The 27,454-nt window shown below is 41.3% G+C and overlaps 1 protein-coding gene across 2 annotated transcripts in view; it reads left to right on the top strand.

Moving 5' to 3' along the window:
• IGF1R (insulin like growth factor 1 receptor) overlaps nucleotides 1-27,454 on the top strand; it is a 173,846-nt gene that overhangs the window by 30,268 nt on the left and 116,124 nt on the right. For both annotated transcript variants that reach the window (XM_048317237.1, XM_048317236.1), the window contains exon 2: nucleotides 343-888. In XM_048317237.1, coding sequence (XP_048173194.1) covers nucleotides 343-888 — 546 coding nt within the window. The remainder of the gene's footprint in view (nucleotides 1-342; nucleotides 889-27,454) is intronic.

The raw sequence follows: 27,454 nt of genomic DNA, 5'->3' as shown, positions 1-27,454 counted from the left end.
AATTTGAAGCAGGGTGTGCAAATGCATTTGGTTTATCTTTGTATTCCTCAGTGTAGTCGAGCTCTTGTCATCAGCAGTAATAAACCAACATTTCTTTGTGTGCTGCAGAATAGAGAGAGAGCTGCCATCCCATGCTGCTCCTGGTAGTGCTCAGGGTGATAGGTTAAATGAAATGAATATTCCATGTAGGTGTAAATTAAGCACTCTTTTTCTATTTTAACACTGCAACCTAATTAAAAGTTAAAAATTTTATGGCCATCAAAATATCCTTCTTGTGTTCCAGTTTCAAAAGGCTTAGGAATGCCTTATTTACTAACTTTTCTTCCTCCTTTTCCATTTCAGTTTGCGGGCCAAATGTCGACATTCGCAATGATATCCATGAGCTGAAGCGCTTGGAGAACTGCACGGTGATCGAGGGTTTCCTGCAGATCCTGCTCATCTCCAAAGCAGAGGATTACCGCAACTTCCGCTTCCCAAAGCTCACTGTCATCACCGACTATTTGCTGCTGTTCCGTGTGGCAGGCTTGGAAAGCCTCAGTGATCTCTTCCCCAACCTCACAGTCATTCGTGGAAGAAACCTCTTCTACAACTATGCCTTGGTTATCTTTGAAATGACAAATCTTAAAGAGATTGGGCTTCACAACTTGAGGAACATCACCCGTGGGGCCATACGGATCGAGAAGAACTCTGACCTGTGTTACCTCTCCACGGTGGACTGGTCTCTCATCCTAGATGCAGTGTCCAATAACTACATCGTTGGGAATAAACCTCCAAAGGAATGTGGGGACTTGTGTCCAGGAACAATGGAAGAGAAGCCGTTGTGTGAGAAGACATCTATTAACAATGAGTACAACTACCGCTGCTGGACCACCAACCACTGCCAGAAAAGTAAGACTTGAGTAGATATCTTGTTTTTGTTACTTCTTTTGGAAGTAAAGATTTAATTTTGTGGTTTTATTTTAAGCTCTTCAGCAACTGAAACTTTTATTCTAGTTGTTTATAGTTTACATGAGTTACCCAGTTGCCACACAAATAGATTCTTCCCCAATCAGTAAAGGTTCATCTCACTTAAATTAAAAAACAAAAAAGAGAAACCAACAAATCAACAACTGTGAAACAAAACCCAATGAACTCCCTGAGTTACTTCCCCATGGAAAAGGTGGAAAATATAAGTGTGGAACCAATGCCATTATAACAAAGCTGGAGGCAGCTTTACCTCCCTTGAGGACTTTGGCAGGAGGTGGCCATCGAATGCCGTCTGCTCCTTGCTGAAGTGACATTACGTGTGTGCCAGAGCTGTTGCCTTGCTGAAGCTGTTAACTGGACTTTGTTTTTTGCTTCCCTTGGCATGCACCTCCAGACATTCCTGTAATGGTAAATTCTGTACATAAGGACTTGTTTATTGACATGAATTTTCACAGTGCAGTCTGTAGAGTTGAAGAGTCCATGGATATCTTGACTCCTGATGAAGTTATCTTTGTCTGTTTTGTTCTTATCTGGCAGATTTATGTCTTTCTGGTAGCAAGTATTAGCAAAAACAAAACCTGATCTCTCCTCACTTTTTAAAAATAGAGTAAACAAACACATAGTTTACTCAGGTAACATGATTACATGGCAGGCTTTTTGAGTTCATCCTGTAACTTTACGAAAGCTGAGCCCTGCAGTATCAGTAGGACTTAATTACAAGCAGTCATCACTGGGAGGAACAGTTCCTAAATTCCACATGCAGTCTTGACCAAAGCTGCTGTAATGATAGGAAACACCACAGTGTGAGAGAAATCAGGACTACATTCAGGTTACCTTCATCTGGGGATGTTTATTCTAAAGTGGCTCGTCAGTTGCTTGTGGAGCCCTCCTGTTCAATTAGAACTGCAATTAAAGTAGCTCGTGGGGCAGTTTCAGTCAACACATGCCAAAAATACCTCTGCAAAAAGGCATTTGGAGTATGTGCTTTTATCAATACTTACAGGAAATAAAGTTCATTTTTTAAACAAAGCAAAGAAACCCCCTCAGCCTGTTACTGGGAGACTTTGTGCTTTGCCCAGGGCGAGGGGAGTGTTGCTATGAGTCCTGCAGGCCAAATTTATGTCTTCATTAACAGAGTGTAACTCTGTTGTCTAGAGAGGGTGACCAGGGTGATTCCTGTGCAACCTCATTGCCCTCAGTGGTTTGAATGGATGTAGCGAGAGTGTATTTAATAAGATATAACAACTTACTTGCTTTTTGTTGTGTGCTCTGCCTATTTGGAGTAGACAAAGGTAATGTGCAAAAAACTTTTTTTTGGCATCTAAGGGACTGTTAAAATAATTTGGATCCCAAATACACATGAGAAAAGATTTGTTTAAATAAAATGAGGTCATAGTTAGACTGCGATAGTAGGACTTTGAAGGCAAGGGTGTAGGTAATGGGGTTGTTTTTCCATATATGCTTTCATCTCCTTTCATGGGAGATTTTGGAGAAGAAAGCAAGTATTGGAAAAGAGCCTTGAAAGGCTTGTTAAGAGCATTACAGTGTGGAAAAACAATTAGGTTTAGAGTATTTTAGGATGCAGAGCATATAAAGAAATTATCAAGTTCTAATCAATAAAAAGAGTGAGAACGTTGGACCTGTTTTAATCTGTTTGTTGTGATAAGCCACTGACTTGAAGTGAGATGACTTTAAATTTGTGGGCCATTCGTCTAAAGAGAAAACAACCCTGAAGTACTCCTGCTCTGAAGAAAAACAAGCGAGGTATAAAAGTGCAGTTGTTCCAAAGGAAGCTTTTTGTCTCCCCTGCTAGATTGCTCAGGCACTTTGGCAATGAACTCCTGATCAGGAGAGGACTCTTGCAGTACAGAATCACACAAGACATGAAAAAGAATAGAAGCAAGGACTTTTCAGTTACTGAGTGTTTCAGTTGGCATTTTCCTACCAGTAGAGATACGACACCTATGTTATTTTCCAGGGAATATTTTTCTAGTGCAGTATCTGATTTAACCCTGACATTCTCCTTGTGCGTCACAGTAATGTTAAACTGAAAATGCTCTCTATCATTCAGGATTTCTTTGTGCCTTTTTATTTTTCTTGCTCTGGCTCTGTGGAGGAGTGTGTATTAAATCTCTCTTGTCCTTGTTTAGGTTTTACGCTGAAAGATCTGAAGTTGGTGGGTAAATGTTGTGTGGGAACACTTGGTACTTTAAGTAGCCTGGCTTCTGTTTAGTTTTGCTGTTGAGTGGAAGTTGTTTTTTTCCTCCTTTTTCTTTCTCACAAAAAAAGGAAGAAGCTTGTGCTTCCTTCAATATAACTTGTGCAGGAACAATGCTGAAGGAGGAGGGAGGGAAGCGTATGCTGTGTCTGACTTAGAATAATCCATGGACATTTCTATAGAAGAGCAAGCTACAAAGAAACTGTAACTTCTAAATTTTTTTGGGTATTTTTAAGGTTCAGCGTAAAGCGTCAGCAGTTCTCCTGCCAGTTTGGTTGCCCTGGTTTCTGTGTAGTGTACATTCCTTTACCTTTGAGTGCCCCAAGGCAGCAGCAATACTAGTTTGCTCTCTTTGGAGCTGCAGCATGTTGTGTTGGGCTTGGCATGCTCTCTTCTCTCTGACTTGCACCTACTTTTATGTTAGTGTATTAAATGCCAGCTGTGCCTCACTGGGGTTGCAGATTTAGTAGAAGAATCCTTCGAGATAAAAGGAGAGTACTGAAGCTGTTTGTTTCTATCAGTGCTTGTGCTTTGGGGCACAGGTAGAGATGGAAAAGATAAAAACTGAGTGTCCAGACATACAAATAAGACTATGGCCTTCTGTGTTTTTCTTTTTTTCTGGCAGTTGTGACTGCTGGAAAGGTTTATGGAAGCTGCCTGCATCTCCCTCAGAAATTGATGTGAGAACCAGAAAAACTGTTCCTGCTGTACCCCTTGCAAGACTTGTGTCTGATGACACACTTGCTCTGCCTGTCCAGTGATCTGCTCTAAAGAAAACTTTGGTTGTTTTCTATATTCCTCGTGCTGATGACTAACTTTTGAGGTCTGCTGCCTTAGTCACTAGACCTTTCCAAGCCTGCAGAAACCAAATGTAAAGTACACCCTTGAAAGCCTGCCTGAAAGTTCAGGATCCCTTGTCTGCCATAACCTTTGTGTTCTTTTTCAGGCAAGTCCAGCTAATGCTTCCTAAGACACTTTTGCTATTGCTGGGGCCATAAGAAATGAACTGGGCAAACTATTCGGCAAAGTAATAGCAAAACTGGCAGTGATCTGTATATGAGACCTATGGTGCCCTGTTGGGTTTTTTCTCCCTATCTTAATTATTTGTCTTCTTTCCCTCAATTAAACTGGAGATGCTCAGTGTCAAATATTAGCTGAAACTTTTCCTACTCAGAAAAGAGACAAGGATCTGGTTATGGGGGAGACAGGCTGTTAGTGTCTGTGGGGAAAGGGGTGTTGGCTTCAGCTGCTGCTACTGTGGGACAGGATGAGAGCACAGTCTGGGTCCTCCCCTTGTGAGAGAGTGAATTAGAGCTCCAATATTTCCCAAATGTGGTGGAATAGCTATGCTTCCCATAAAAACAATGATGGGGAGTATCGGAAGTGCATGAGGGAGCTTTAAGATTAGAGTTTAGGCATTAAAAAAAGGATGTGTAAGCTGGCATTGTAGAGAGGACACAGGTTAGGGCTGTAAGCATTAAGCACTTGGTTCAAAAGAGGTGAATTTGACATGAAACAATATTTCATGTAGACCTCACTGCACGATACAACAGGAGAAAACTTTCAGCTTCTGAATGTGTGAAACTGAGGACCACAGAAAAGGCATGTGAGGATTTGGAGGCCGATGAAGCAGATGGCAGCTAAGCACAAAATGTTTTTAATGAAAATGTATCCTTATTCGTTTTTGAATTGGTTTGACAATGGCCCGAAAAGATACGGTGTATGAGGATCAGGAGAGAGAGAATGACAGTGAGTGGGAAGAGTGGTCCATATGTGCCTTCTACTAAAATGTTTAAACATATGGAGACAGTAACATGATGTATTCTCACAAATATTCGGAATCTGCTCCTGTTTGTTTACACGGAGCTCAGAAGATAATGCAGTTGAGTGGTATCATTTGACATGGCTCCATTGACTTGTGCAGTGCTTACAGTGTGCACCAGCTGGGAATCTGCTCCCTGTTGATTCAGCAGAGTAGTGCTGAAGACCATGTGCTGCACTTTTTTCCCCCCCCCCTTTTCTCTCCTTATCTTCCCTTCTCTGAGGAATATTCACTGTATTCCCCTGTCCTTTAGAAATAGCGAACATACGTGAACTATGTAGGCAGGAAGAGAGTGGAAGAAGTTGGGAGCCAGAGATGCTGAATCAAATTACTTTTTTGCTTTAAATTATGTTTGCATGCTTTTTTCTGAAACACTGAAATATAGTTGATATTACATGTGTCAGCAGAGGACAACATGTTTTAAGTTTTACTCTTGCAGTAAGCAAATTAGATGTGGTATAATGTTAAGTGAAGCTGGTCTATGTAACACTAATCCTACCTTTGTTGGTTTAAAAAAAAATTAGGTATAAACCTGAGCATATTTTGAAATGGACAGGTTGTTTGTTGGTTGTATTTGCTTGGTATGTAAACTCTCCAGGAAATAAACATCTTCTGAAAGGAATAAACAGACAAAAAAATAATAATTGTAAAAGGCACAGTTGGTGTCACTGAGTTAGAAAAATCTGGAGCATGTTAAAAAAAATTTATTAGTGTTTTCCTTCTGAATGAAGTTTTTTGCTGACTTTCGCTCCCCTCCTGAGAAGTTTGCTCTCCAGCCAGAGGTTTCCTAGAATTTTTATTATGGCTGTGAGAGCATATTTAATTAGTAAGCTGGAATGGCCGCAGAGCAGTTTAGGCCAATCTGCAGTTAATTACTGTAGCAGTGGTTTATATTCTGAGAAAAGGGCTAAAATTAAACAAATGTATACTTGCCATTTTTCTTTGTTCTATTATAAAATGGCATAACCTGGGAAGAATCTTGCAGCCAATGCTAGCCACCAAAAACTTTGTGATAATGTTAAGTACTCATCGTGGCTTCCTAGTTTCTTTTGGCACAAAGGTTTGTAGAGGACTGTTTGTTTTGAGAGGTCTTTAAATTTGGGAGTTTCGTTTTCCAGTATGAAAAGACAATGCAGTGAGCTCAGTCCATCACTTTGCTACGTGTTTCAAAAAAAGGGAAACAATGAACTTTTAAAAATACTCTGAAAAGATTTAGAACTTTTCCCCACATTTTGGAATAAAGAATGAAAAAAAGTTTGAATTTTTTGAAAAGACTCCTTGTCTTTTCTACTTACACTTTCATCTTCTGAAGACATCGCGTTTTACACTTGCTTCAACTTGCTTTATCTGTCAGTCCAAAGGTGTGTTTATGGTCACCAAGTGATGTGTAGCCACATTTTAATGGCCATCCATGCTGTTGGAGAATGGAGAATTTTTTTTTTTTTTTTTTTTTTTTTTTTTTTTTTTTTAGTGTTGTTTGAGATGATGGGAAGGGATAATCTGTGTATTGTGAAATGACACAGTTAATGTCACCATGATTTCAGTGGCACTACAATTCCTTGTAAGTGGTGGGGTGATTAAATATATGTGCCCAGTTACTCTGAGTAATATAAACTCTGTTTTACATAGAGATCATTCTAATGGATTTTCTTGAATTGTCTTGTGCCAAGAAACTGTTTCATTGTCAGAAAAATGTCCTGTAGAAATGCAGTTGGAGGTCACTGATAGGAAATGGTAATTCCCTGGTTTTCTGGGTTGTGTGTGTGTTCATTCCTCAGTTTGGTTTCTCTGATGCTGTGTGGTAAAGGCTGGGGAAGAAAAGAGTGCCAGTTCTTCCTTACAGGAGAATACAAAAGCATCACCAGATTGCACACTGTGTGCCTGACGACCTTCTAACAGGGAGTGCTTGAAAGGAAGTCCTGGTCTAACCTCACATTATGTGGAAGCTCATGGGAGAAGGGAATGACTGCAGCCCAAAGGGCCGGAGGCTGTGGAGCAGAGGGGGAGAGGGAAATGATGGCTATGATCACATTCAATGAGGATTTCTGAGATGTTGTTTATTTATTTTGAACTTAAGACAAATAAAAGGAAGTGCTTGAAAACTTCAGTAACATCCTAAATTTACTTTTAGAGGTACTGTGTGTTAGTGATGTTTCAGAAATCTGATAGTCTGGTGCTAGCTAGGGCTGGAAGTGGAATGCTTTTGGTTTTATTTGCAACACTTTGCTGTTCTTAGCAATATGCTTTCATCCTGGAGCAGACTGAGGGTGATGCCTTGTTTAGAGAATTTTTTGGTTTACTTTCCTGTGCAGCAGTGCCACATTAAATCTGCAATTAAATACCCATCTAAACTTGAACCAAATCTTCCGTTAACATGCTTAACATGGATTTCCAGGCCCCACTGATACATCTATTAGACAAATGTTTGTTAATAGAATAGACAATTGTATTGGATAGTTAATTAGATGTAATGTAAGGCTTTAATTTTATGATGAATTTGCAAAACAACTGGGAGCTGGGAATAGCTAGCAGTGTTATAGGGAAAATGTCAGGGAAATGTCAAGTGTAAAACTAAAAGAAAGCTGTGTTTTTGCTGTGTTCTTGCAGATGTTGCAGGGACAAGGCAAACTCAGCCTGGCTTAGCATTTTCTGCAGTTCTCTGTGGCTCTTACCCATGCAATGAGTCCAGCTTGGAGTGGGTTGCTAGTTTTCCTAGGGATTTCAGTTTTCACAGGTAATGCTTGTATGGATGTCAGACAAGGGGTGAACTTGAGCTGCAGTCTTCTTATTTTGGTGGGGAGCCCTAAAATGATCTGTCCTTCACCTGTCCAGTTGTCCAATTTTCATGGAATGCATAGAAATACATCTTTTGTGATGATTGATCTGCAATTAAATTTGAAATGGGCTGAAGGGAAACTTAGGCTCAATCCTGCATAGGAATCATGATGTTCTCTAAAAATTTTGAATAGGAGGAACCATTTTCTTATTTTTCCTTTCCTAAACACACATGAATGTAGGAATGAATTGTCCTCAAGCATTTTTGTAAATCGTTTTTATGTGGCGAACAAGTTTTTCAGTGTTTAACAGTCATGAAGCAGCCTTTGTTTAGCTGTCTTTCTCACTAATAGTGGGATTTCCTTCTCAAGTCTGTTTATGACTCTGAGACCTAACTTCTAATAAAAAGATGCGCGGATAATAATATGTTAATACAGATTGTTGAACTGCCTTTTTCTTCTGAGGTGAGCTCAGCCTTGTTCAGTTGTCCACTCTCTTCCTCCCCCTCCTTTTGAGCATTGGGAATGGAATGTGCATGTGCTATCAGCCAAGCGCTAAAAATTATTTAGCAACAAGTTTGCCCACCATAAAGTGGGGAGGGTCTGAGGTGTCCCAGAGCCTGGCTTTTTAAAGCTGGAAAGCATGTGCCATTCTCTCCTTTTTTTTTTTTTTCTTTTTTTTTTTGTTTGTTTGTTTACTGTTTCTTGCTGGGCAAAGTGAACATGTAGTTACCTGCCCAAAGCACAGTTCTGTATGCCCAGGCTAATTATTAAATGTATTTGTGTAGCCCTTGACAGTATAGGCGAGAATGAATTCAGCACATGACTCTTGGGAAAGACTGGTGGTTTTTTTGGAATTCGGTTGCTGAGAGGGGTTTGAGGGGCAACTCAGAAGTTCTCAGTTGTTGCTAGTTAAAGCTCAGCTTATGCTCATAGGTGGATCAACACCTTCTACTTTGTATGCCAGTGTAACCCTCCTGATGTGTTTTTCCCTGGTTGCAACATCTTGGGTTTATAGGCACTTAACTCTTCCCTCCTTAATAAACAGTGCTCCATAGCTGTCCGGCTCATCTCTTCCCAGCGCAGTCATCTTCCCCCATTAATGGCTTCTCTAGCTTTTCACTCAATTATGGGGTCAGTTTGTCTTTTTTTTTTTTTTTTTTCCTGGTTGATGTGCAAGGGATATAGATGGATGATTAAAGGTTATAGTTTTGGGAAATGATGCCATTTAGGAAGCATGTTTGAAGTGTTGGGCGCGCAGAGAAAGTCTTTTATATCAACACAGGCCTTGGGAGGAGGAGATGTTTTTCTATGTATAGAAACTTCCCGTATAGGATAGCAAGGGAAGGTTGCAGGGGGGTTGCCTGTCTCTTTAAGTGGGTTTATAATTGGCTAGGAATTTTTGTCAGCTTAGTCACTGCAGCATTCAGCGGATGAGGGAAAAAAACCACAGGCCCCAACCGTTAGGGCCGTGGATAGGCTCTGTCATCCCAAAGGAATGCATGTGAACAAAACACTTTGTGCGGTGCAACCGTTGGCCTAAACAGTATTGCATTCTTAAAGCAGGCTCTGAGTCACATGGAGCAGATGGATTGTTTCACTAAAATGGAAGTTATGTATCACTGAGCGCTCCGATAGAGCTTTCAAGTGTGCTTCCAATAGGTCACGATAGGCGAGGGTGATGAAAGGGTAAAAAAAATTAGCTCCTTCTTGTGTGGTTGAAATAGTTTCTGTGGCGTTGAAAAGGTAAGAAAGTGTTTCACTTTGTTAATTACTGGGCTGGCACACCGGCCTCAAGGTTTTGTCCTAGATTTCAGACCAGCATGGTCTTAATTCTGAGGCACTTTTTTTTCCTGCTGCCCAAACTAATCTGAAGAAACTCCCTGCTTTGAGGGGCACAAGGAGAGGAGAAAAACCCCAAACTAAGCCCCAAACCTATTGGCTCTTCTCCCAATGCAACCAGCTGCTCTGCTCTGCCCCACCCTGACAGCCTTTTGCCCCGAAATACTTCTTGAAGCCGTTCTCTCTAGAGCCCAGAGTATACTGATCAGTGTGGGAGTAGCTCTCTTCTCTGAGGATGCCCTATCCCTTTATTTGGTTTTATCTCTTCCCTTTGAGGGATTTGAAAGGATCTGATAGGAGCGTTTCCAGTCTCCAGCCTTCAAAGTGTGCAGGGGAGGAGCTGTGACTTCTGACTAAACAAATTCAGAGCTGTCAAGTAGGGTGTTTTTTCTATTTTTTTTCCCTTCCTGTTTTGTGGGGAATCCTCTTTAAAGAGTGCTCTAGGATTTAGCGGAAAACCCGACTTCCAGTTGGTCGATATTGACAACTGTTGTCATTTGGCAGGCTGGCACTGGTAGGAGTGCAGCAAGTTTGGAGGTCTTAATCCAGTTATCACGAAGGCAGGTGTTTTGGAATTAGTGCCTCCTCGTGTTGTATTAATTGAATCTTAAATCATTACAGCACAAAGGGGAAACATTGACTAAATTCCCTTCCATCTCTGGAGCTTTCCTCATGAAGTCAGCATATGAATAGGCACTCTTTCTTAGAGAAGCTGGTTTACTTTGAGTGCCTGTGAAGGGTGTTTGGCAGAATCAGAATTGACTGGTCCACGTGAAGCGCTACATGCAGAACTGAAATTGCAGTGAGTCACTGTCTGCTCTGTCTTTTGTGATCTGAGAGTCTGGGATAAAGTACTGCAGTGGGTGTTACAGATAAAACCAGTACGCAAATTCCTAATTCAGAGATGAAGCCTTCTTCCTCTTCTGCTCACTGCAGTTGTTTGTCTGTGTGCATCCATTTCTCTTCTGTAGAAAAGAAATTAAAATAATCAGTAATACCTTGCACCAGGAGATGAAGAGAGTAGTGGCAGGGAAAATAAATACTGCTTCCAGCAAACCAGCTGTAGAGAGATTTTAAATTCAAGGGCTGCTTTAGGATCAAGTGGTTTACAGGAGAATGAATATAAGTAATTGGAATTTATCTTACAGATGAAAAAAATCATAGTCTTCCTAGGCAAAAATTTTATTCTTTTCTACCCTTAGGATGCTTCTTTGAATGGTTAGAGTTATCTGCACCTGTCAGATGATCTTTTTAGGAGAAGAGGTGTGAGAGAGGGCGAGGGCATTTTTGGAGTGGAGAATGCAGTGGAAATATTTCAGCATGTTCCTGGTGACAGTGGGAGGCCCCTGAAGTCTGTGATGATCACAGGTCCCAGTCTCCAGCTTCTTGCCTTGTCTAAAATGAACATTTTGCTCTGTGAACTGGCATTGCTGTTTTAATCATGGCACTGTTTTAATGGTACTCAGGTCAGTGTGCTGTACCTGTCCTGTGCTGTTCATGCTCTGGGTTCTGGATACAGTGTCCATATGCTTTCCAGGAGATAAATTCAACATCATGTGTGTAGTACCTGAAAACCTCAAGCTGTGAAGCTTTCTCGGTTTTCTTGTCTACTTATTAAATATTTATTGAAATGGTAGCTGGCGTGGGATGACGGAGGAGGAAATGTTGTTCAACAACACGGGGCTCACCCATCACCATAAATGGTGCAAAGCTCTGTTTACATTAAGTGTGTTGTAATGGGGTTACTTCAAGGAAATTGCATAGCAAGAAGTAAAAACTTTTGCTTTTCTATGTGTGCTGAGTGGGCTGCATGATCTGACCTGTATGTGAGGGTGCTGTCTGGACAAAGAATGTCATGAGCAAGTGGACAGCTATTTTGCAATGTTATCCTACTCATTCTTCTAGTATCCAGGAGACACTGGAATTGCTGTGAGTAACTGTGCCGTGCCTGGTTAAACACAATGCCCTAAAGAAGGAGTTAAAAAAACCCTAAAGGATGACATCCCCACCCCCAAATCTTATAGCAGAGGGAAGGGAGAGTTTCCTCCCAGCTTGTGTTCCCACAACAGCAGCAAGTGTGGCACTAACTTGCCTGGGTTCTCGTGAGCTGTCTTTCTTTTCAAACCTCTGCTTTTCCATCCTCCCTTCCCCATATGTATTTGGGAAACTGGGAGCCTTCTTTTTCTTCCCTTCTCTGTTCTCTGCAGCAGCAGCACAGAAATGATGTGCTTGTCCAGTTCATTCTGCTGCTGCTTGGTAAACTAATGAGCAGAGGCACTGCAGCTGCCAGGAGGAATTCCTTTCCAGCAGTTTTGCGAGAAAAGTCAGCCAGATTAGGGCCTGGTTCAAACTTGATTGTTCAGCATATCTGCTATGCAAACCATTTGGATGAGGGAGAGAGCAACCAGAGTGGCAACCAACTTTGCTTGAGGCAGAAACGAACTGTGGGAACAAGGAGGAGACTGTCTTGTTCTCTATAAACCATAGTCTGCTTAGAGCATTTTGGTGTGCTTGAGTACAGACATATATATGTGTGTGTATATATACATATATATATGTACTTTTTTCTTCTCTGCAATAACACCCCAAGTTAGTGTCTATTCTGGCTTAGAGGAAACAATTATTTCAAAACCTTTCTTAATAGCTTTCTTAATCGCCTTTTGAGCTGCTCTCATGTTTTGCTACTTGGATGTGCCCGCTCGTGCCAGATCGTGCACTGGATCTCACAGTTCTGGAGCACCTACTTAGTTATCTATCTAGGCAGGGAATATTGGGGCACCTCCCAGGTATTTAAAAATAGAAATAAACATCTCATGCTTGCTCTTCCTTCCTTGATTAAATTTATAGGGTTTGTGCTGGGCTTGTTTTCCTTTGTGTGGGTGAGTGGGTGTGTCTTGTGGATGAAAAATTAGTTGCGAGAGAGCTGGAGTCAAAGGAATATGTTTGTACATTAGTTTGGAAGCTGTAAGGTCTTTGGTCATTTTGCTTTCTGGAGTCAGTTTACATGAAGGTTCCACTTTCTATGCTTTTAAGTTTATTCTGGGGTTTTTTTTTGATTCCCAGTGACTATCTAGTGAAATGCTGCTGCTGTGGGAGGCTGCAGTCCCAGCAGTGAGTGGTGATCTCTTGGGTAACTTGAGCCATTTCCATGAAGCATTTGAAGTATCTGGAGAGAGACTTTGAACTGTATTACCTGGAGCTGCAGGTACAGAAGGTTGATTTTGTCGCCATACTGTTGGAAAGATAGTCTGGAAACAGGAACTTCCTGGGATATGATAGCTGAAATGTAGTAACTGCAGTGGGAACAGAGGAAGAGTCTACAGATGTGATTACAGTAATGTGTTCTTGAGTGGAATTAGGTGAAGGAGGTATTCAACTCAGTTAATTTTCCTGTTAAGTGCTTTGTTGGGCTAGTAATTTTTTTTCCCCATTCTTGTGAAGCAGGTGTGGTTTAACCTACCCACATGTTGGAGTAACAAACACTTAGTGTTGTATGTAATACATGGAAAATAAGATTAGCAGAAATAATGAAAACACAGTGTTTGTGCTGCTGCAGATGTGAGAGCTAATGGGACAGCCAGGGGCAAGTGATGAACCAGTTAAACAGGGACCAGGAACTCTGGTTTAGCAAGCCCTTCTCCTCAGAACACAAACATGGATACAAGTTACACTCCGATTGCAAACTTGTTTGTTTGACTTTGCGTCTCTGCTCCCTGAGCCAAGCTGCTTTAATTATACGAGGGAATTGCTTCTCAAAATGACTTCCAGATAAATCATTATCTGTACTTGAATGACTCTTACATCTGTAGCAGTCTTGTCTCCAGGTGAGGAAAGCATTCCTGAGGGTCTGTTCTAAGTGCATTTCCTTTGGAAGGCTTCTACTGGCGTGCTTTAGTCTGTTTCCTCACTGCCTCTAGTGTAGGACTAGGCAAGAAAATAGTAATTGTAGAGAAAAATATTCTGGGCCAGATGGTTTGCTTTGTAGCATGGAGTATAGAGAGCTGCTTTATTTCTTGCATCTTTTACTCGTGCTACTTTGGGCTGTGCCTTGGGTGGAGAAACTCTGCTAGCTTGAGCCACAGTGGTGCAGGTATCGGCAGCTTCAGGTAAAGCCTAGACTGGGGTGAGTTTTAGAGGCCTGTCCTGATCAAGTGAACTTTGATTAAGGAATCATCTCATGTTCTTACTCTCTGGATATTCTGTCAAAATGGGTTTGCAAACCAGGGCTTCTAAATTAAAGCTGAGTATTTCTCTGTGAGTGCATCACTCCATCCTAAGGCTATATTGATAAAATAAAGCGTCCTCCAATTTATAGGAAGGATTTTTGTATATATTAGCTTTCTGTCACTGATAGAACTGTGCTACAGCCTTGCCACTGATTTCTTATCTTGTTCCGTATTCCTTATGTCATCAGTGTAGTTTTTTTCTATGAAGCAGTGGCATCATATTCTAACATAATGTCTGGATTCTTATTTTAACAATTCACATGCATTATCAACATTTTCTGTGAATGAAAAAGAAAAAAAGGTGAAATTTGGTGATGTCAGCGAGATACCCTGATTGATTAACAGGTTTTATTTCTCTTAAGAAGTGTTCTGGTCCACAGCTCTCTAGTGGGTGGTCTCACAAATCAAATGTAAGGTGCCTGAAACCAGTAGTCCTATTTGAAAATCTAGGCCAGAGGATTTTGCCAAGTGTAAACATTGTCTCATGGTGTGAAAAACAACCAAACAATTTTGGTTCATTAATATAATTTACTTGAAGACAGACAATGCACTTGACATGGCTGTTTATACCCAGTCTTTTATGCCATTCATATATCTGATGGGTTTTTAAATTGGTTGGTTTAGAGCAGGCCAACCAGAAGTGGCTTTTTTAATCCATGGTAGTAATTTCTAGATTCTGCAATTACACTGGATTTATTTATTTAAGAAGGCACCTTATAATTAATCTTCTAGCTGGCTCTGACAGCAATTTTACTGGGTCTTTCCATTGCTTTTTTTTCTAAGCCTGGAAGTCAGAGAGCCTTTGATTATTGCAGCTATTTCTGTAGGTAGCTACAAAAAAATCCCCAGCTTAGCTGTGGAATTGGGTTCCATTCCATTCCTGTTGGAGCCAGTGGTGGGCACTCATGATTTCACTGTGCTTCATGGGAGAAGCTCCAAACCCAGCATTTGCATCTCGATGATCTGCCCTGGAAGCACAGAGAGATGGGAAAGATGCTGCATGTGTGTCCCAGCATGGGGAAATCTCCATTCCTCCCACCTCCCACATCAGCCTGGTTGGTGACAGAGCAGCACACCTGGGCCGTGTCTGTCTTGTGCTCCATTCACAGAAAGGAGGTGGAAATGCCAGGCTGTTGCCGTGTCTCTTCCTGTGGGTGAATCCCCATGGATTTTGTGGGCTCGAGATCAATTTCACCCCGCGTGGATCACGTGGCTCTAATTGGGTTGGTGGAATCTCCACAGTCCTGTGTGTTCCCCAGGGTTTGTTGTTGTCAGACCTCATTTTACCCCCCACACCCTTCATCCTCTTTTGTTAATCCATGAGTTTGGGAATGTCTGAATAGTGTTTATTACTTTTATTGTTTGGGTGGGAAAATGGCCATGGAGTTTTGATTGTTTTATGGCAGGAGAAAGGCCTCGTGGAACCCCAGGCACTTTGTTGTTTTTGTTTTGTTTTTGTTTTTGTTTTTTTTTTTTATTTAACCCTAACAAGGAGTGCAGAAAAGTAACCAGTAATTTAATTGTAAGTGAAGAATTTCTTGCTGGTTATAGCCTAGGGACATGTTTTATTTGAATTCAAAAATCAACCAGAAAATAAATTTAATTACTTTCTAATATGTCTTGTTAAAGCATGGATCAGTCTGTGCTGCAAATGAGCTTTGGAGGTTCTGGTGAGAGAGAATGCAGACTACAGTTTTGCTGGTAGATTAAATGCTGGATGTCAGCGCTTTCTCTGATAACAATGTTGTTGAGAGCTGCTCTGGCACACCAGATTTCCCTGAATGCCTGTAGTTAACTCAGGACTTCAGCTTGTTCTGTCATGCTCCATTTGGAAAGTTTGGATTTTAGAAGGGGGAAAATAATGCTGCCTGCTTTTAGTATCTAAAACAAAAGTGTAGAAAGCTGGAGCAGCTGATTTGAAGCGTGTGAAAGAAGCCTTACATATCTTTCTTCAAAGAATAACTTAGTTTTATCTTGTATCTTTCAAAAGCTCAATCATTAGATCATTGGTATCATTAAAATATCAACAGATAAATGATGAATGTCTTGTCTTGCAGTATTTTTATTGAGTTGTTTATTTTAGGTTTGTTCTTTTTTTAAGATATTTTTCTGCAATATGAAGCCATTTCTCCCAGCATATATGACGTGTATTAAATATATTAATTTTAGGAAGATGCTGAGCAGTGGTTCTTATGCTCTGTGTTTTCCTTTTACTGTGGGCAAAGAGAAAAAAAAATATTTACTGTGTTCTAAGCAGTTTAAATGTTTGTAGACGCTTTGTGTCTTTGTCAATTTACATGCTGAACTCTGTTGATAATGATGGGAAACAGTCAGTTGAATGTTTCCTGTATACAGAAATTTACATGGTTAGGGGTTTAAAATTGTTGTGACTACTCCTAGTAAGAGAAGTAAGGTAATTGCTCTCTTTGTAAAATACATTGAAAAATCCTTAAACTGATTTTTTGTTCTCTTTTTCAGTATTTTTAAATCTTCAATTATAATCTCTCACATATCTAAATTTTGAAGGACTTTGCGTGATGCTTTGTGTCTGTGTCTGCCTGTGTTACATGTCTGTGTGGGCAGCTCTTTAAAATGGTTTTGCATTTTAAGGTGTTAGATTTGACTTGGTTTATACCTCTCCCCTGTGCTTGTTTTATGGGACAGTCACATAAGTTGTAGTGCTCCATCAGTCCCTCAAGGAGGATAATCTTATTTAACATGAGTATTGTGGTGCACCAGTGTTTGTGAGTGGCTGCAGGTACCTTTTATCTACAACATAAGAATTAATGAACATCTTGCTTGGAAATCTTGTTAAAGGCATTTTTGTTACTATGTAACCCTCTTTTCTTGCATTTCCCTGGACCAGTGATGTATAGAACTATATATTGCATATTTCAGCTTGCTCCTTCTGGAAAAGAAATTTGTTTGGGTGGGTATGCTGGAGTTGTTTTGGAAGCACATGTAAAGCACATTAAGCAAAACAGACTTAAATTCATCACTTGAGTATAAATATCCAACAGGACAGCTTACAGATTTTTCTTCCAGCTTGCTGCCTAGGGAGTTGAGGTGTTGTAGAAGAAGGAAACGTACACAAGAAGGAATACCCATTTCTTTTTTAATTTTTAAGTTCTTTTTTTTATGTCTCTACTCATATATATATATATATATAGCAAGAACAAAATGCATCGAGTTTTTTTAAAGTAAGGGAAAAACCAGTCTTTTTAGAGAATATTCTGATTATCATATTAATTGTTCTGTCACTACTGATGGAGAAGTAGCTAATAAGAATTAACTATATGAGCTCTGGAAGGCCTGATTTATTTTAAAAGTGTTTTAAAATGCATCTCAGTGAGAGAAGCCAATATTATCTATTAGCAGCTTGAATGAAACACTGAAACTCTCGCTCTTTTAAAAGATTGAAAATAAGTGAAATATTTTATAATTCATTCATGATTCAGCTCTATTATGAAATTACCTGTTTTACTTAATTGTGTCTGCATTAAGAACAAGACAAATTTCAGACCCTTTTCTCATCTCTAAGCCCAGTCTAGTTAGGCCTAAAAGGAGTGTAAGCACTGTGAACCTAGAACTGTGTAGTCAAGGTGAATGGGAAGGTGAAATCCATTATCTGCTGAAATGCTGGTGCAGGTATGTCTTTGGGAACACGAACTGCTGCGCTGATATTTGCTAAGAAGCCTGCAGTGTGTGTGCATCCTGACACTGCTTTTCCTCCTCGTGAGGGAGAATAGACATTTCAAAAATAACATCTGCCATGACAGCCTGAAAACCCATGTAGATGAACCCTCTTTTTTGAATTTGTAGTTGAAATATCTCATGGATTTTTTTACTTCTGTTTACAGAAGTGTAAAAACTGTTCGTCTCCTTTTAGCATCTTTCTGCAGCCAAGTTTAGTTACAAAGGAATAATGTATATTTGGCCTAGGAAAATAGGTCAGTTCTGTACTTAAGTGTGTGCATAAGTGGTAGTTAGTGGGTAGCCTGTAGAAAGCAAGAGTGACTTTGTTTTGTTTATTGATAAACATGTCAGCCATGGCACGGCCCTGCCTGGCCGTCTGATCTGGCCTCTCTTGAGGCCACTCCAGGCAGCACAAGAAAAGCATCATTGCATGTGAAATGACAAGTGTGGTCAGATTAGTTTGGTCCAGGTATCACTCAGCAATATGTTATGTATAAGGTTTTATTCCATATTTATTTTCATTTTCAAGGAGCAAAACAACACTGATGTATCTTTTTATAGTCAACTCAAGTCACCTGGTATCTAGAACTGTTCTTTTGAGCCTTCTAGGAGCATGACTGTTCTTTGCAACATAGAAGAAATTGGAAAGGTTTTCCTGTAATAAAATAAACCTTTAGCAAGCAGAAATTTTACAAAGAGGAGATTTTGTTTGTTTTAAATGGATCGAGTTTCCTCAGGAATAACTGGTTGGTGGGTAGCAAATACAGAAATTTGAATGTTGTGGTGGGAGAATGTTGGAAAGAAAGAAGTTTATGTCCATTTCTGTGAGTGAACCAAAAGCTCTTCCTGGAGGATCCTTTCTCAGAAGGTAAGGCATGGCTTGGAAAGATAAAGGTCAAGCCAGCTCGAGTGAGAGAGGCTTAGATGTACGCATCCGGGAGAACATCCCGATCCTGAGAAGCTTTGGCTGTGGGATAATGCTATCGGAGGGGCAGGGCGCAAGTTATGCTCATGTATGGGGAAAATAAGATGCAGAACACTTAAATGGCTTGATGAGATGCACGTGCCTAAGAAGGTGGGAGTGGAAGGAGGGTCACGTGCTGCTCGTGTGGTAATCCAGCGAGGAGGTTGTGCCTCACCAGCTTAGTGGCAATAAGGACATGATGTTCAGTGAGAGTTCCCTCCATGAACTTGCTATGCTATGTGGATTTTTAAACTAAAAGAAGCCCCTTGTGCATTTGTTTTATGTGTAACCACAGTCCACAGACTAACAGGAGATGGTGGCATGAGTTTGTTTTTCTTGCTCTTTTATTCACCTGTTGGATTTGGGGATTTACTGGAGTGTGGATGGATAGTGAGCATTTAATTTGTTGCAGCTAGAAGAAAGATGCAGCAAACTTTAATTCTGAAGAAGCTCAAGCTTTTCAAAGAAATCCTCCTGGGAGTCATCCCTGTGAACTGCATTGACTGAGAAGCATTGACTTGGTCAGGTTATGTTTGTAGCAACAAACCTGTTTTCCAAGCCCCTCGTTACAATTACAAATGTTTGTTTCTAGAGGCCCTTGTCCCTGGGAGTTGGCTGGGGCGCTGTCAGTGCTCTCTGTGCTCTGTTTGGATTCCCCGTAGCTGGGATGTATGGCTGGAGAGCACATGGCTTTTGTGTGGCTCATAATCCTCTGTCTGAGCATCATCCTCCAGCTCAGCGCAGAGAGCGCCGGCGGAAGCCGCAGAGGAGTTCAGCCGGCAGCGTTTTTATCAATGCGCTTTTATCAAGTGAATCCAAGCAAGCAGAAGAACAGTGAGATTTTTTGTAGCTCATAGGTGGCAAACAGCTCTGGTTGCTGTGGATGGGGAGTCGGGATTGCTGTTCCTGGGTTGTAGCTTGGGGTTTTCTTCTTGGCTCACACCTATGGACTAAGCTCTTTGTCTAGCCTGCTTTGCCAAAGTCTAGGGCTGGACAGTATTGAACTGTGACCTGCAAAAGTTTACTTAGTAATCTTCCATGTCCCTGTTTTACATGGAAGATTCTCCTGGAAGTGCCCACGGGAAAAAGAGGTTGGAGGGGCTGGTTGTTGAAAGCAGTCAAGTTGTAGTAAAACTGGGCCAATTTGAGAGTTACTGGCACAGTTACGTGAATTTATTCATTACATTTGGCTTGTTTTGCTTTTTGGATGAGACTTACATGAAAGGAAGACTTGAGATAGTGAGAAAGAAATTACTACTTCAGTTGTTCCTCCTTGCTCTAAAGCAAGTAGGGTGATGTTACCATTACCATGCGCCAGCAACGTGAACGTGGCAAACTTCTTCAGGCAACACTTGCAGAATTGTATGTAAGACAATTAAATTCCCCTAAATTCCCTGCCAAAAATAGTAAACCTTGAAAAATATGCAAAGCATTCCAAAGCTTGTAAGTACCAGCTTGCTGAACTACAAAGTTTCTGCATTTTTAGAGTCCCATTTTAGATGCACTGGACATATTTGTGTTCTCGTGGTGCAGGCTACCCTGGGCTTGCTGCCTTGTCAGATCTGGTACACACAGGAGGATCAGAACTACTCAGTCCTGGAAGGGAGAACTTCAGAGAAAGCTTCAACCTTGGAAGAGCTTGACTGATTGGAATTAAGATCCTATTTTTAATTACCAATGCTGCAGTTTAATACTGGAGACGTTGTTGTGTTCCAAATAGTGGTTTTTACCATGTTCAGTGCAGATCTTCACTGCTTGATTCAGCACTTAGCAAAGGTACTTCTCTAGAATGATGGGAGCTGTGTCAGTAGTTCAGAGTACACAGCTATTTGGTGTTTTCCTTGCTTTTCAATTTGATATTGTCATTGTGGCTTTGTGGACTTAAGTGTGATGCACTATTAATCACTTTCAGAGCAGCTGCTCCCAAAGTGAGTGAAAACAGGATACTGATTGCAAAGCATGTTGAGTTGTTTTGAACTAAAAAGCACTTAATCAACATTATTTAGATCAGACAATTTTTTATTAAGTATTTGAGCCCTGTGCTACAGGATGATGCTCTGAGACAAGACAGTTTTGCATTAAAAAAAAAGTATTATCCACATCACATAATATTCAACAATTTAATGCTGGAGTGTGCTTTTATGTGAGGATCTTGTTAAAATTCTGCAAGAGATTACTTTTGCATTTTGCCTGATCTGAAACCCTGAAATGCTTGATGTTGAATCTATGAAGTTTGGGGTTTTTTAAATTTAAAAAAGTCATGGCTAATCAAACAAGTAAAAGGACGAAAACTGGCCATGCTTACATGCATTTAAGTAGATGTGTGACGTATTTGGATTTCGTATTTGCACAAAACCAATACATTTTTTCAGACAATTAAATATTTTGGAGATTAGTCACACTTAAACTGGCAATTTTTTTGAAGTAACCATAAAAGCATTTACTGAGCTAAAAAAGTCTTTTGTTGCTTCAGCTCTAATCCACATTAATTTTTTATAATTCATCTACCCGTTGTTGCCTTTAAAATTTCTTGTTCTTTGAAATGCACAAATAAGTTTCATCCTTGTATTTGGGAGCAATTTTATTAAAAAAAATTTTAAAAACCCTCACCATTGTTTTTTCAATTTTGCCACACCCACCACAAGATAAATTCCTTAATTTTGTGCTGGGTTGCAGGGTAATCACAGGGAATGGTGCTCCAGCAGCTGCGTGTGTTCAGCTGCTGTTTGTGACCACACCTACGTAAATCAGCACTGAATGTGGATTTTTGGGATTGTGTTGGAAGTAAGAAAACTTCATGTGGGCATTATCTTTAGCTGTAACGTGCTGAATTACTGAAAGCTGCAAGCCTCTCTTGCTACACACAAATCTACTCTGTAAGTACCAGTGCAGTCAGGCACAAGATTAGAAATATTAAAAAAGTAAGGCAAAGCACTTGGAGTTTGTAGGAGTGAAGACGTGTAGTGTTATGTCTCTATTTGGAGAACCATGATCTAATCTTATTTTTAAGTATCAAATGAAGAAGGAAAATAGACTTTCCTTGTGTGCTCAGCATCAGCACCTACAAAGAGATGGCCCTTATTTCCTTTAAAACAAAATAATCTCCATGAAAAAGGCTGATTGGAGGCACTCAGTGGTGATTTATGTTCTTGCTGACATATTTCTTTATTGGTCTAGGTTTGAAACTGAAAGCACTTTAGGCTTGTGGCTGCTGACTTCGGTATCAAGTAAAGGCCATACTTGCATCAGTACCTCCTTGTTGAAGCTGATTTTCCTCTCCATAGCTGGGCAGGAGGACATGAGCTGGTGATTCCCAGCGTGGGGCTTGGATGGGTTTCCCATCTGTTGTGCAGAGTCAGGCTGACACACAAAAAATCCTTCAGCTGTTACCACTGTGAAGAAAACCTTCAGGTGGTGGGGAAATGAAAACCTGTGGAGTCAGAAATAAGTCTTGATGAGTGGGTGGGGTTTTTTCTGTGTGTCTTTGAACTTTTGGGGGAGTTTTTTGGTTGTGTTTTTTTCCTCCTTGGGTCCCAGTTTGAATTCTAGGAATCTCACCTTAAATAGAGCCACAAGGGTTAATGATGATGGGAGAGGAGTGGATGTTCAGAGGGGTGTAGGGTTGGGAGAACCCTGGATGGCTTTTTAGAATGTAAGGATTGTTTGTGGATTGCTGTAGTGGCAATGAAATTGATATTTCGTAGGTATTAAAGGAAAATACCTTGAAGATGCCAGTCATCAATCCCAAGCACAGCTGTGCTTTTTTTTTTTTTTTATTTTTTATTCCCCCCCTCTCAGTAGCATGGCTGGCTTAAATGCTTCCTTGCCCTGTACCAACCTCTGTGCTGGTACAATTGCTTATGAACTCAAGCAGTGACTGGGAGCAGAGAACTCCATCTGGGTTAAAAATAACTTGGACCCAGAAAATAAACTGTATTTTTAACCTGGATCAAGTTTCCTGGTCCAGAACACTCTGCAGCCCTGCAAACACTTGCAGTGACACAAGTGCAAAGGTGCTGCACCGGTTCTTGGAGCAACTGGTGCACTGTAAGCCAGGTTTTATGTTTTATCCCAGTTGCAGTAAGCTTGGCAAGCAGACATGGGGGGAACCATTTTCAGCTGTATCCCAAGACTGCAGTGGGGGGATGTGTTTTGTGGGTGTTTGGGGCCTTTTTGAGTTCTAAGTATTGTGTTAAAAAACCAGCAGTTTTTTGTTGTTGTTTAACCAATCAGGCATAATTTTCAACAATAATAATAGCTAAAAAACCCTCCATCCATTTAATACTGAAGTGTTTTAGTGGAATGGCCTGGGGAGCATCTGCTATGTGACGAGAGAGAGAAATGGTGAATTCTAGAGGCTCACAAAGTGTAGTTCTGTAGGTTCTGTCCTCCTGGGTACTTGGTGGGGCTCAGCTACAAAGGTAGGATGGTGTTGGGGGCCTGTCATGTGGGGACAGAATGTCATCCATACTTTGAGATGTCCAGGGGCTGCCAGGGATCCACGTGGCACTCAGAGAGACCTTTGGTACAAGCGCGTGTCATCCACTTGATGGGATGTGCCAGTTCACTAGTTGTCTGTCTGCTGTCTCCTGTCACCCTCCCTCGGTGGCCTCTTTCTCACATGTCTTCCAATGCCTAGAAAAACATGTACTGAGCCATCTTCTAGTCCCAGCAGTGTCATAGAAACAACCCAGGTCTGTGGGACTTGCTTTTAGCAGGTAAAAATTGGAATATTTCTGAAGCAAAACCATTCCTTTTTTCAATTCTAGCAAAAAGCAAAGCCCTGGGTACCTTCCACTTGGATAGAAATGAAAATGCAGTTGCTAAGGAGTGAGCACATCCTGCCTTTTACGTGTGAAGTTTGCCAGAAGGCTCAGTCTCCTTCTAAATGTGGATCTTAATTTCAGGCTTCTCCTCAGGACAGCAAAAAATTGGGTGTGGGGAGGAGTGTGGGTGCACCCCATGGGCCTGGGGATTTTGATCTTGACCATGTATCTGGTTGAGATAACTCTGTGTGCCTTGGGTCAGTCTCCTGCCCTCTTGGGACTTCGCTTCTGCCTGAGTATCGTGATGGAGAGCTGGGTGTGGAGAAGTGAGGATCATCTCACAACTGAGCCATCAGTGTTTTGGGAACAATGGATCCATGTATGATGTGGGGTTGGGGGAAAAGTTGGTATGTGGGTTGTTGTTGGTTGTGGTTTGTTTTCATTTTTTTTTAGAATGCGATTTAAAAGTATTAGGAAATGGAGTGAAACCACCTTTTTGTTTGTTTGTTTTTATTTCCTTGCACTTCAGAAAACTCCTTTAGTATGGTGAATCTACTTTATTGAGGGATGTAGCAGCGAGATGCCTTGGTTCCTAATATGGCAGATACTACATCTGCTTCCTGTGTGTTATCAGACGTGTTTTTAGGTCTGGGTTGTAATCTGCAAAGCTCTTGTGGAACTGGCCCTGGTTATTTTAGAGGCCTTTTCAGTCTGTGGCCTAGAATAACACAGTAATCAGGGGCTCCAAGTGGACAGGGTTTAAAGTGATACTATCTGGGGCGATGAGGAGCTTTCCTGGCAGCACTCAGCGTGGAACTCTGTTGTGTGTGATACCAGCCCGAGCCTGGAATTCACTGGTTTTAGGGTGAGACGTGAGAAGATGGGTTTTACAGTAGGCTTATCTGTGCTGGTAGCTAGGAGGATGCTCCAAGTGAGAGACCTTCTAAGAGAGCTTCTCTGTGCCAGTGCCTGAAGATCATGCCTGAAGTTCTTCAGGGTTTTAATTTTGTTGACGTAATGACCATGTTTTTCTATGCCTGATTTTTTTCATCTTGTAAAGAAATATCTTCTATTTTGCTATAGTAAAAGAATACCTCTTTTTTTGCCTGTCATGAGCATAAGTTTAAGGAATTGCTTGTGAGAAATGCTGACTTAATCTTCTAGCTTGAGAGATGTGTGTGATTTTCAGAGATATCCCTATTTCACACTCCCTTTGGATTTTTTTAGGTGAGAAGAAATAAATTCCAATTCCTGAAAATTCTCATGTATAAAAATCCAAACTATTTGTGGATGTCTGCTGCGGAATGAAAATGTGTTGGCTATCGGACGCTAAGATGTTTGACAAAAGACTTCAGAGTGGCAGGAGTGGAGGCAGTGGGGAGAATAATGTTTGTTTGAAGATCAGTGCACCCTGGAGAAGAAATTTATTATGATAGTATCAGAGTAAATAAAGTCCTCCTTTGGTGTAGTTTTGTTTGTGTCTTTCTAATTAGCATGATTCCTTGGGGACTGCTGGAGATTGACCTGTGTGGGTTTATGATAAGGATGCGTAAGAAATTTTTTTGTGTTTTGTTCTAAGTAAGGAGTTTTTTTGTTTTTTTTAGATGTGTGGGGTTTTTTTTTCCTTTCTCTACAACTGATGGTTGTAGCTTTGGTTACGAGTAACAAAGGAGAAAATTTCTTCTTAATCATTCTGTTCTAGTGGGTGGGAATTATCCCAGGTTTAGTGTTCCTGGTACTATGTCTGCCATGAAAAGAGAAAAGGCAGTAAATGCAAGCTCGACTTATGAGTTCTGTTTTCTTTGTTCTGCATTCTGAGGTCAGCATCAGCCACGAGAGAAATGGGACTAATCCCGGACTTTCTCAGTTGTGGCAGGTATTTTATGTTAGGAGAAGCATATTTCATGTCAGGAACTGACTGTAATTGGCATTGCAGATGGAAGGCATTGCACTCAGGTAAATGCTTACTTTTGCTTATGAATAAAGCCAGAATCTGTGAACTCTGGCGATGTTTTGAGGGCATAGCATGTTCAGAAATGTGTGACTTTGTTTTGTGCAGCAGCTTCTTCCCCGTCATTGGCTTCAACTGCTGATCATTGCCTTTCCCTGCTGTGCATGAACCTTGTAATGTCCCCTGGAGTCACCCAGGTCTGAGAAGCTCCTTAGAATGTTGCTGAGGCAGACAACCACAGCCCAAGGTGCTGAGCGGATCTTTGGCACCCAGCTCCCTCTTCCAGGCACAGGGGACATGGGACATTGCTCTGGGGAGTAGGCAGAGCTCCCTGTGTGTCAGGCAGGGAAGGTGGGAGGACACTGGCAAGGCTTTGCCTGCTCTCCTGCAGTACCCAGTGCCACCTGTCACATGCCAGCCAGGGAAGGAGCCTTGCTGCCTGTCCCATGCTCCAGGGCTGCTTGTCCTGCCTGCTGCAGGGCTGCCTTTCTTTCCTCAGCCTGGATTTATAGGGTTAGACTGTGCACCAATTATCTACTGGTGTATTTTTATGAAGAATTGAAGCGAATTGCTTTCCCACTCATGCATTTTTACAGCTAGAGGAGTAGTTTTTCTCATAATTCAATTAGCTATTGATTACTCTGGGCTTCCTTTCCATCTCAGATCGTGCTGCTGCAAAGGTAGAGATGTCCCTGCTCTCCAGCATCCCTGATCTGGTGGCAGGGAGGGGACTTCATCAAGTTCAGTGTTAGAGTGAGCTAACAGTGAGATAGCAGAAGCCCTGTGAGACACCAGGGGTACTTCAGCTCCAGTAATCACCACTTCACAAGAAAAGTGTCTCTGGTTAGCAGCAGATCTGTGGTAACACAGGTCACTGTGGCGTTCTTTTACCTTGAAGAAAGCAGCGTGGTTGGAGAGTTGTGTAATGTGTGTGTGTATTCTCATGTCCCCATCCCTGGGACTTAGACTGCAGTAAGAAGTTTTCTAAAGTTTCCAGTGTTTTTCTTTTTTACTTATAATAAATGGATAGAAAAAAACCCTGTCATATGGTATTGGCATGATGTACTCTGCTTAGAAAATAGGGTGTTGCAGTTTCCCTAGACAGCAGGATTTAGAGCAGAGACACGTGGAATTTTCTGTCTTGGAGATGAACTTGTTGTATGTGCTGCTCTCAGCTGAAACATCACCATTTTATCTGTGACCTGAACCCATGGTTTGGGTTTTTTTCCTTATTTATAAGAACTGAGCACTGCTTTCTTGCAGGACTGCCATGCCTGTAGTCGACATTGCAGTGGCCCTTTTCTCTCCTGTCCAGAAGTGCACTCAGCATGTGGCGTGTTCTGCTGTGGGACTGCAGGTCAGGCACTGTGCAAATGCCCTAGTGTTGATGGAGAGGCTGTAGAAATACCCATAATGTTGCTGCTGCTCTAATCCTGCCCTTGAAAGCAAGAATGTTGATGGAATCTTGGTCGTATTCTTTAGGTCTTGCATTCCTCAGCAAATAACAGGATTTGACTGTAAAATGCCGTTTGGGGTTTGAGTAAGGAAATGCATGAGAGGCCCAAATGCAGTCGGGATGATCTTGGTCTGTGCCTTCTGAGCAGGAAGAACAGGATGTGGAGTCAGTTTGTGAGGCTGTACTTCAGCTCTTTGCTAAAAAAGCTTGAGATTTATATTGTCTTTCCTCTGGAAAAGAAACACCCCCCTGTCCTTACTCTTTTCATGCAGAATTAAAGGAGGTAAATCTGGGATTTTTATCTGCTGAGGTAGAGGCTTGGTGTTCTGCAGTGTAATGCTCTCTGTAAGAAATGCACTGAGGCTGATCCTTTCTCCCCTCTGACAGTAATGAGGGGGGTTGACTTGAGGCAGGAAGCATCTTCCCATCCTACTCTGATAATCTAGGCAGCCTGGAAAAGCTTAATCAATGTGGGCTGGTTTACAGTGTTTACTGTGTGCGGCAAAAAAGAACTGCAGCACTTATCACCCCTCCTGCTTTTCCTGTCTCTAGAAGCTTAAAACTGTCACTCCTCAGGAATTCCTCATGCTGCAAATCGCCATTTCTCTGGTGTGCTTGTGTTTCCTAAATGACCCTTATCTGTAGTGACAGGGCTTTAGTGACCAGTCGATGTGGATCTGGGTGGCCACTCTGTCTTATCTTGCCACACTGACTTTATTTTGAGAGCGAATTTTGCCGGTCATAAATGGAAATTACTGCAGTTCTTGCTGACT

This window comes from Corvus hawaiiensis, chromosome 13, assembly GCF_020740725.1.
Source record: "Corvus hawaiiensis isolate bCorHaw1 chromosome 13, bCorHaw1.pri.cur, whole genome shotgun sequence".
NCBI classification, from domain to species: Eukaryota; Metazoa; Chordata; class Aves; order Passeriformes; family Corvidae; genus Corvus; species Corvus hawaiiensis.
This window is presented reverse-complemented; position numbering and strand designations above follow the sequence as displayed.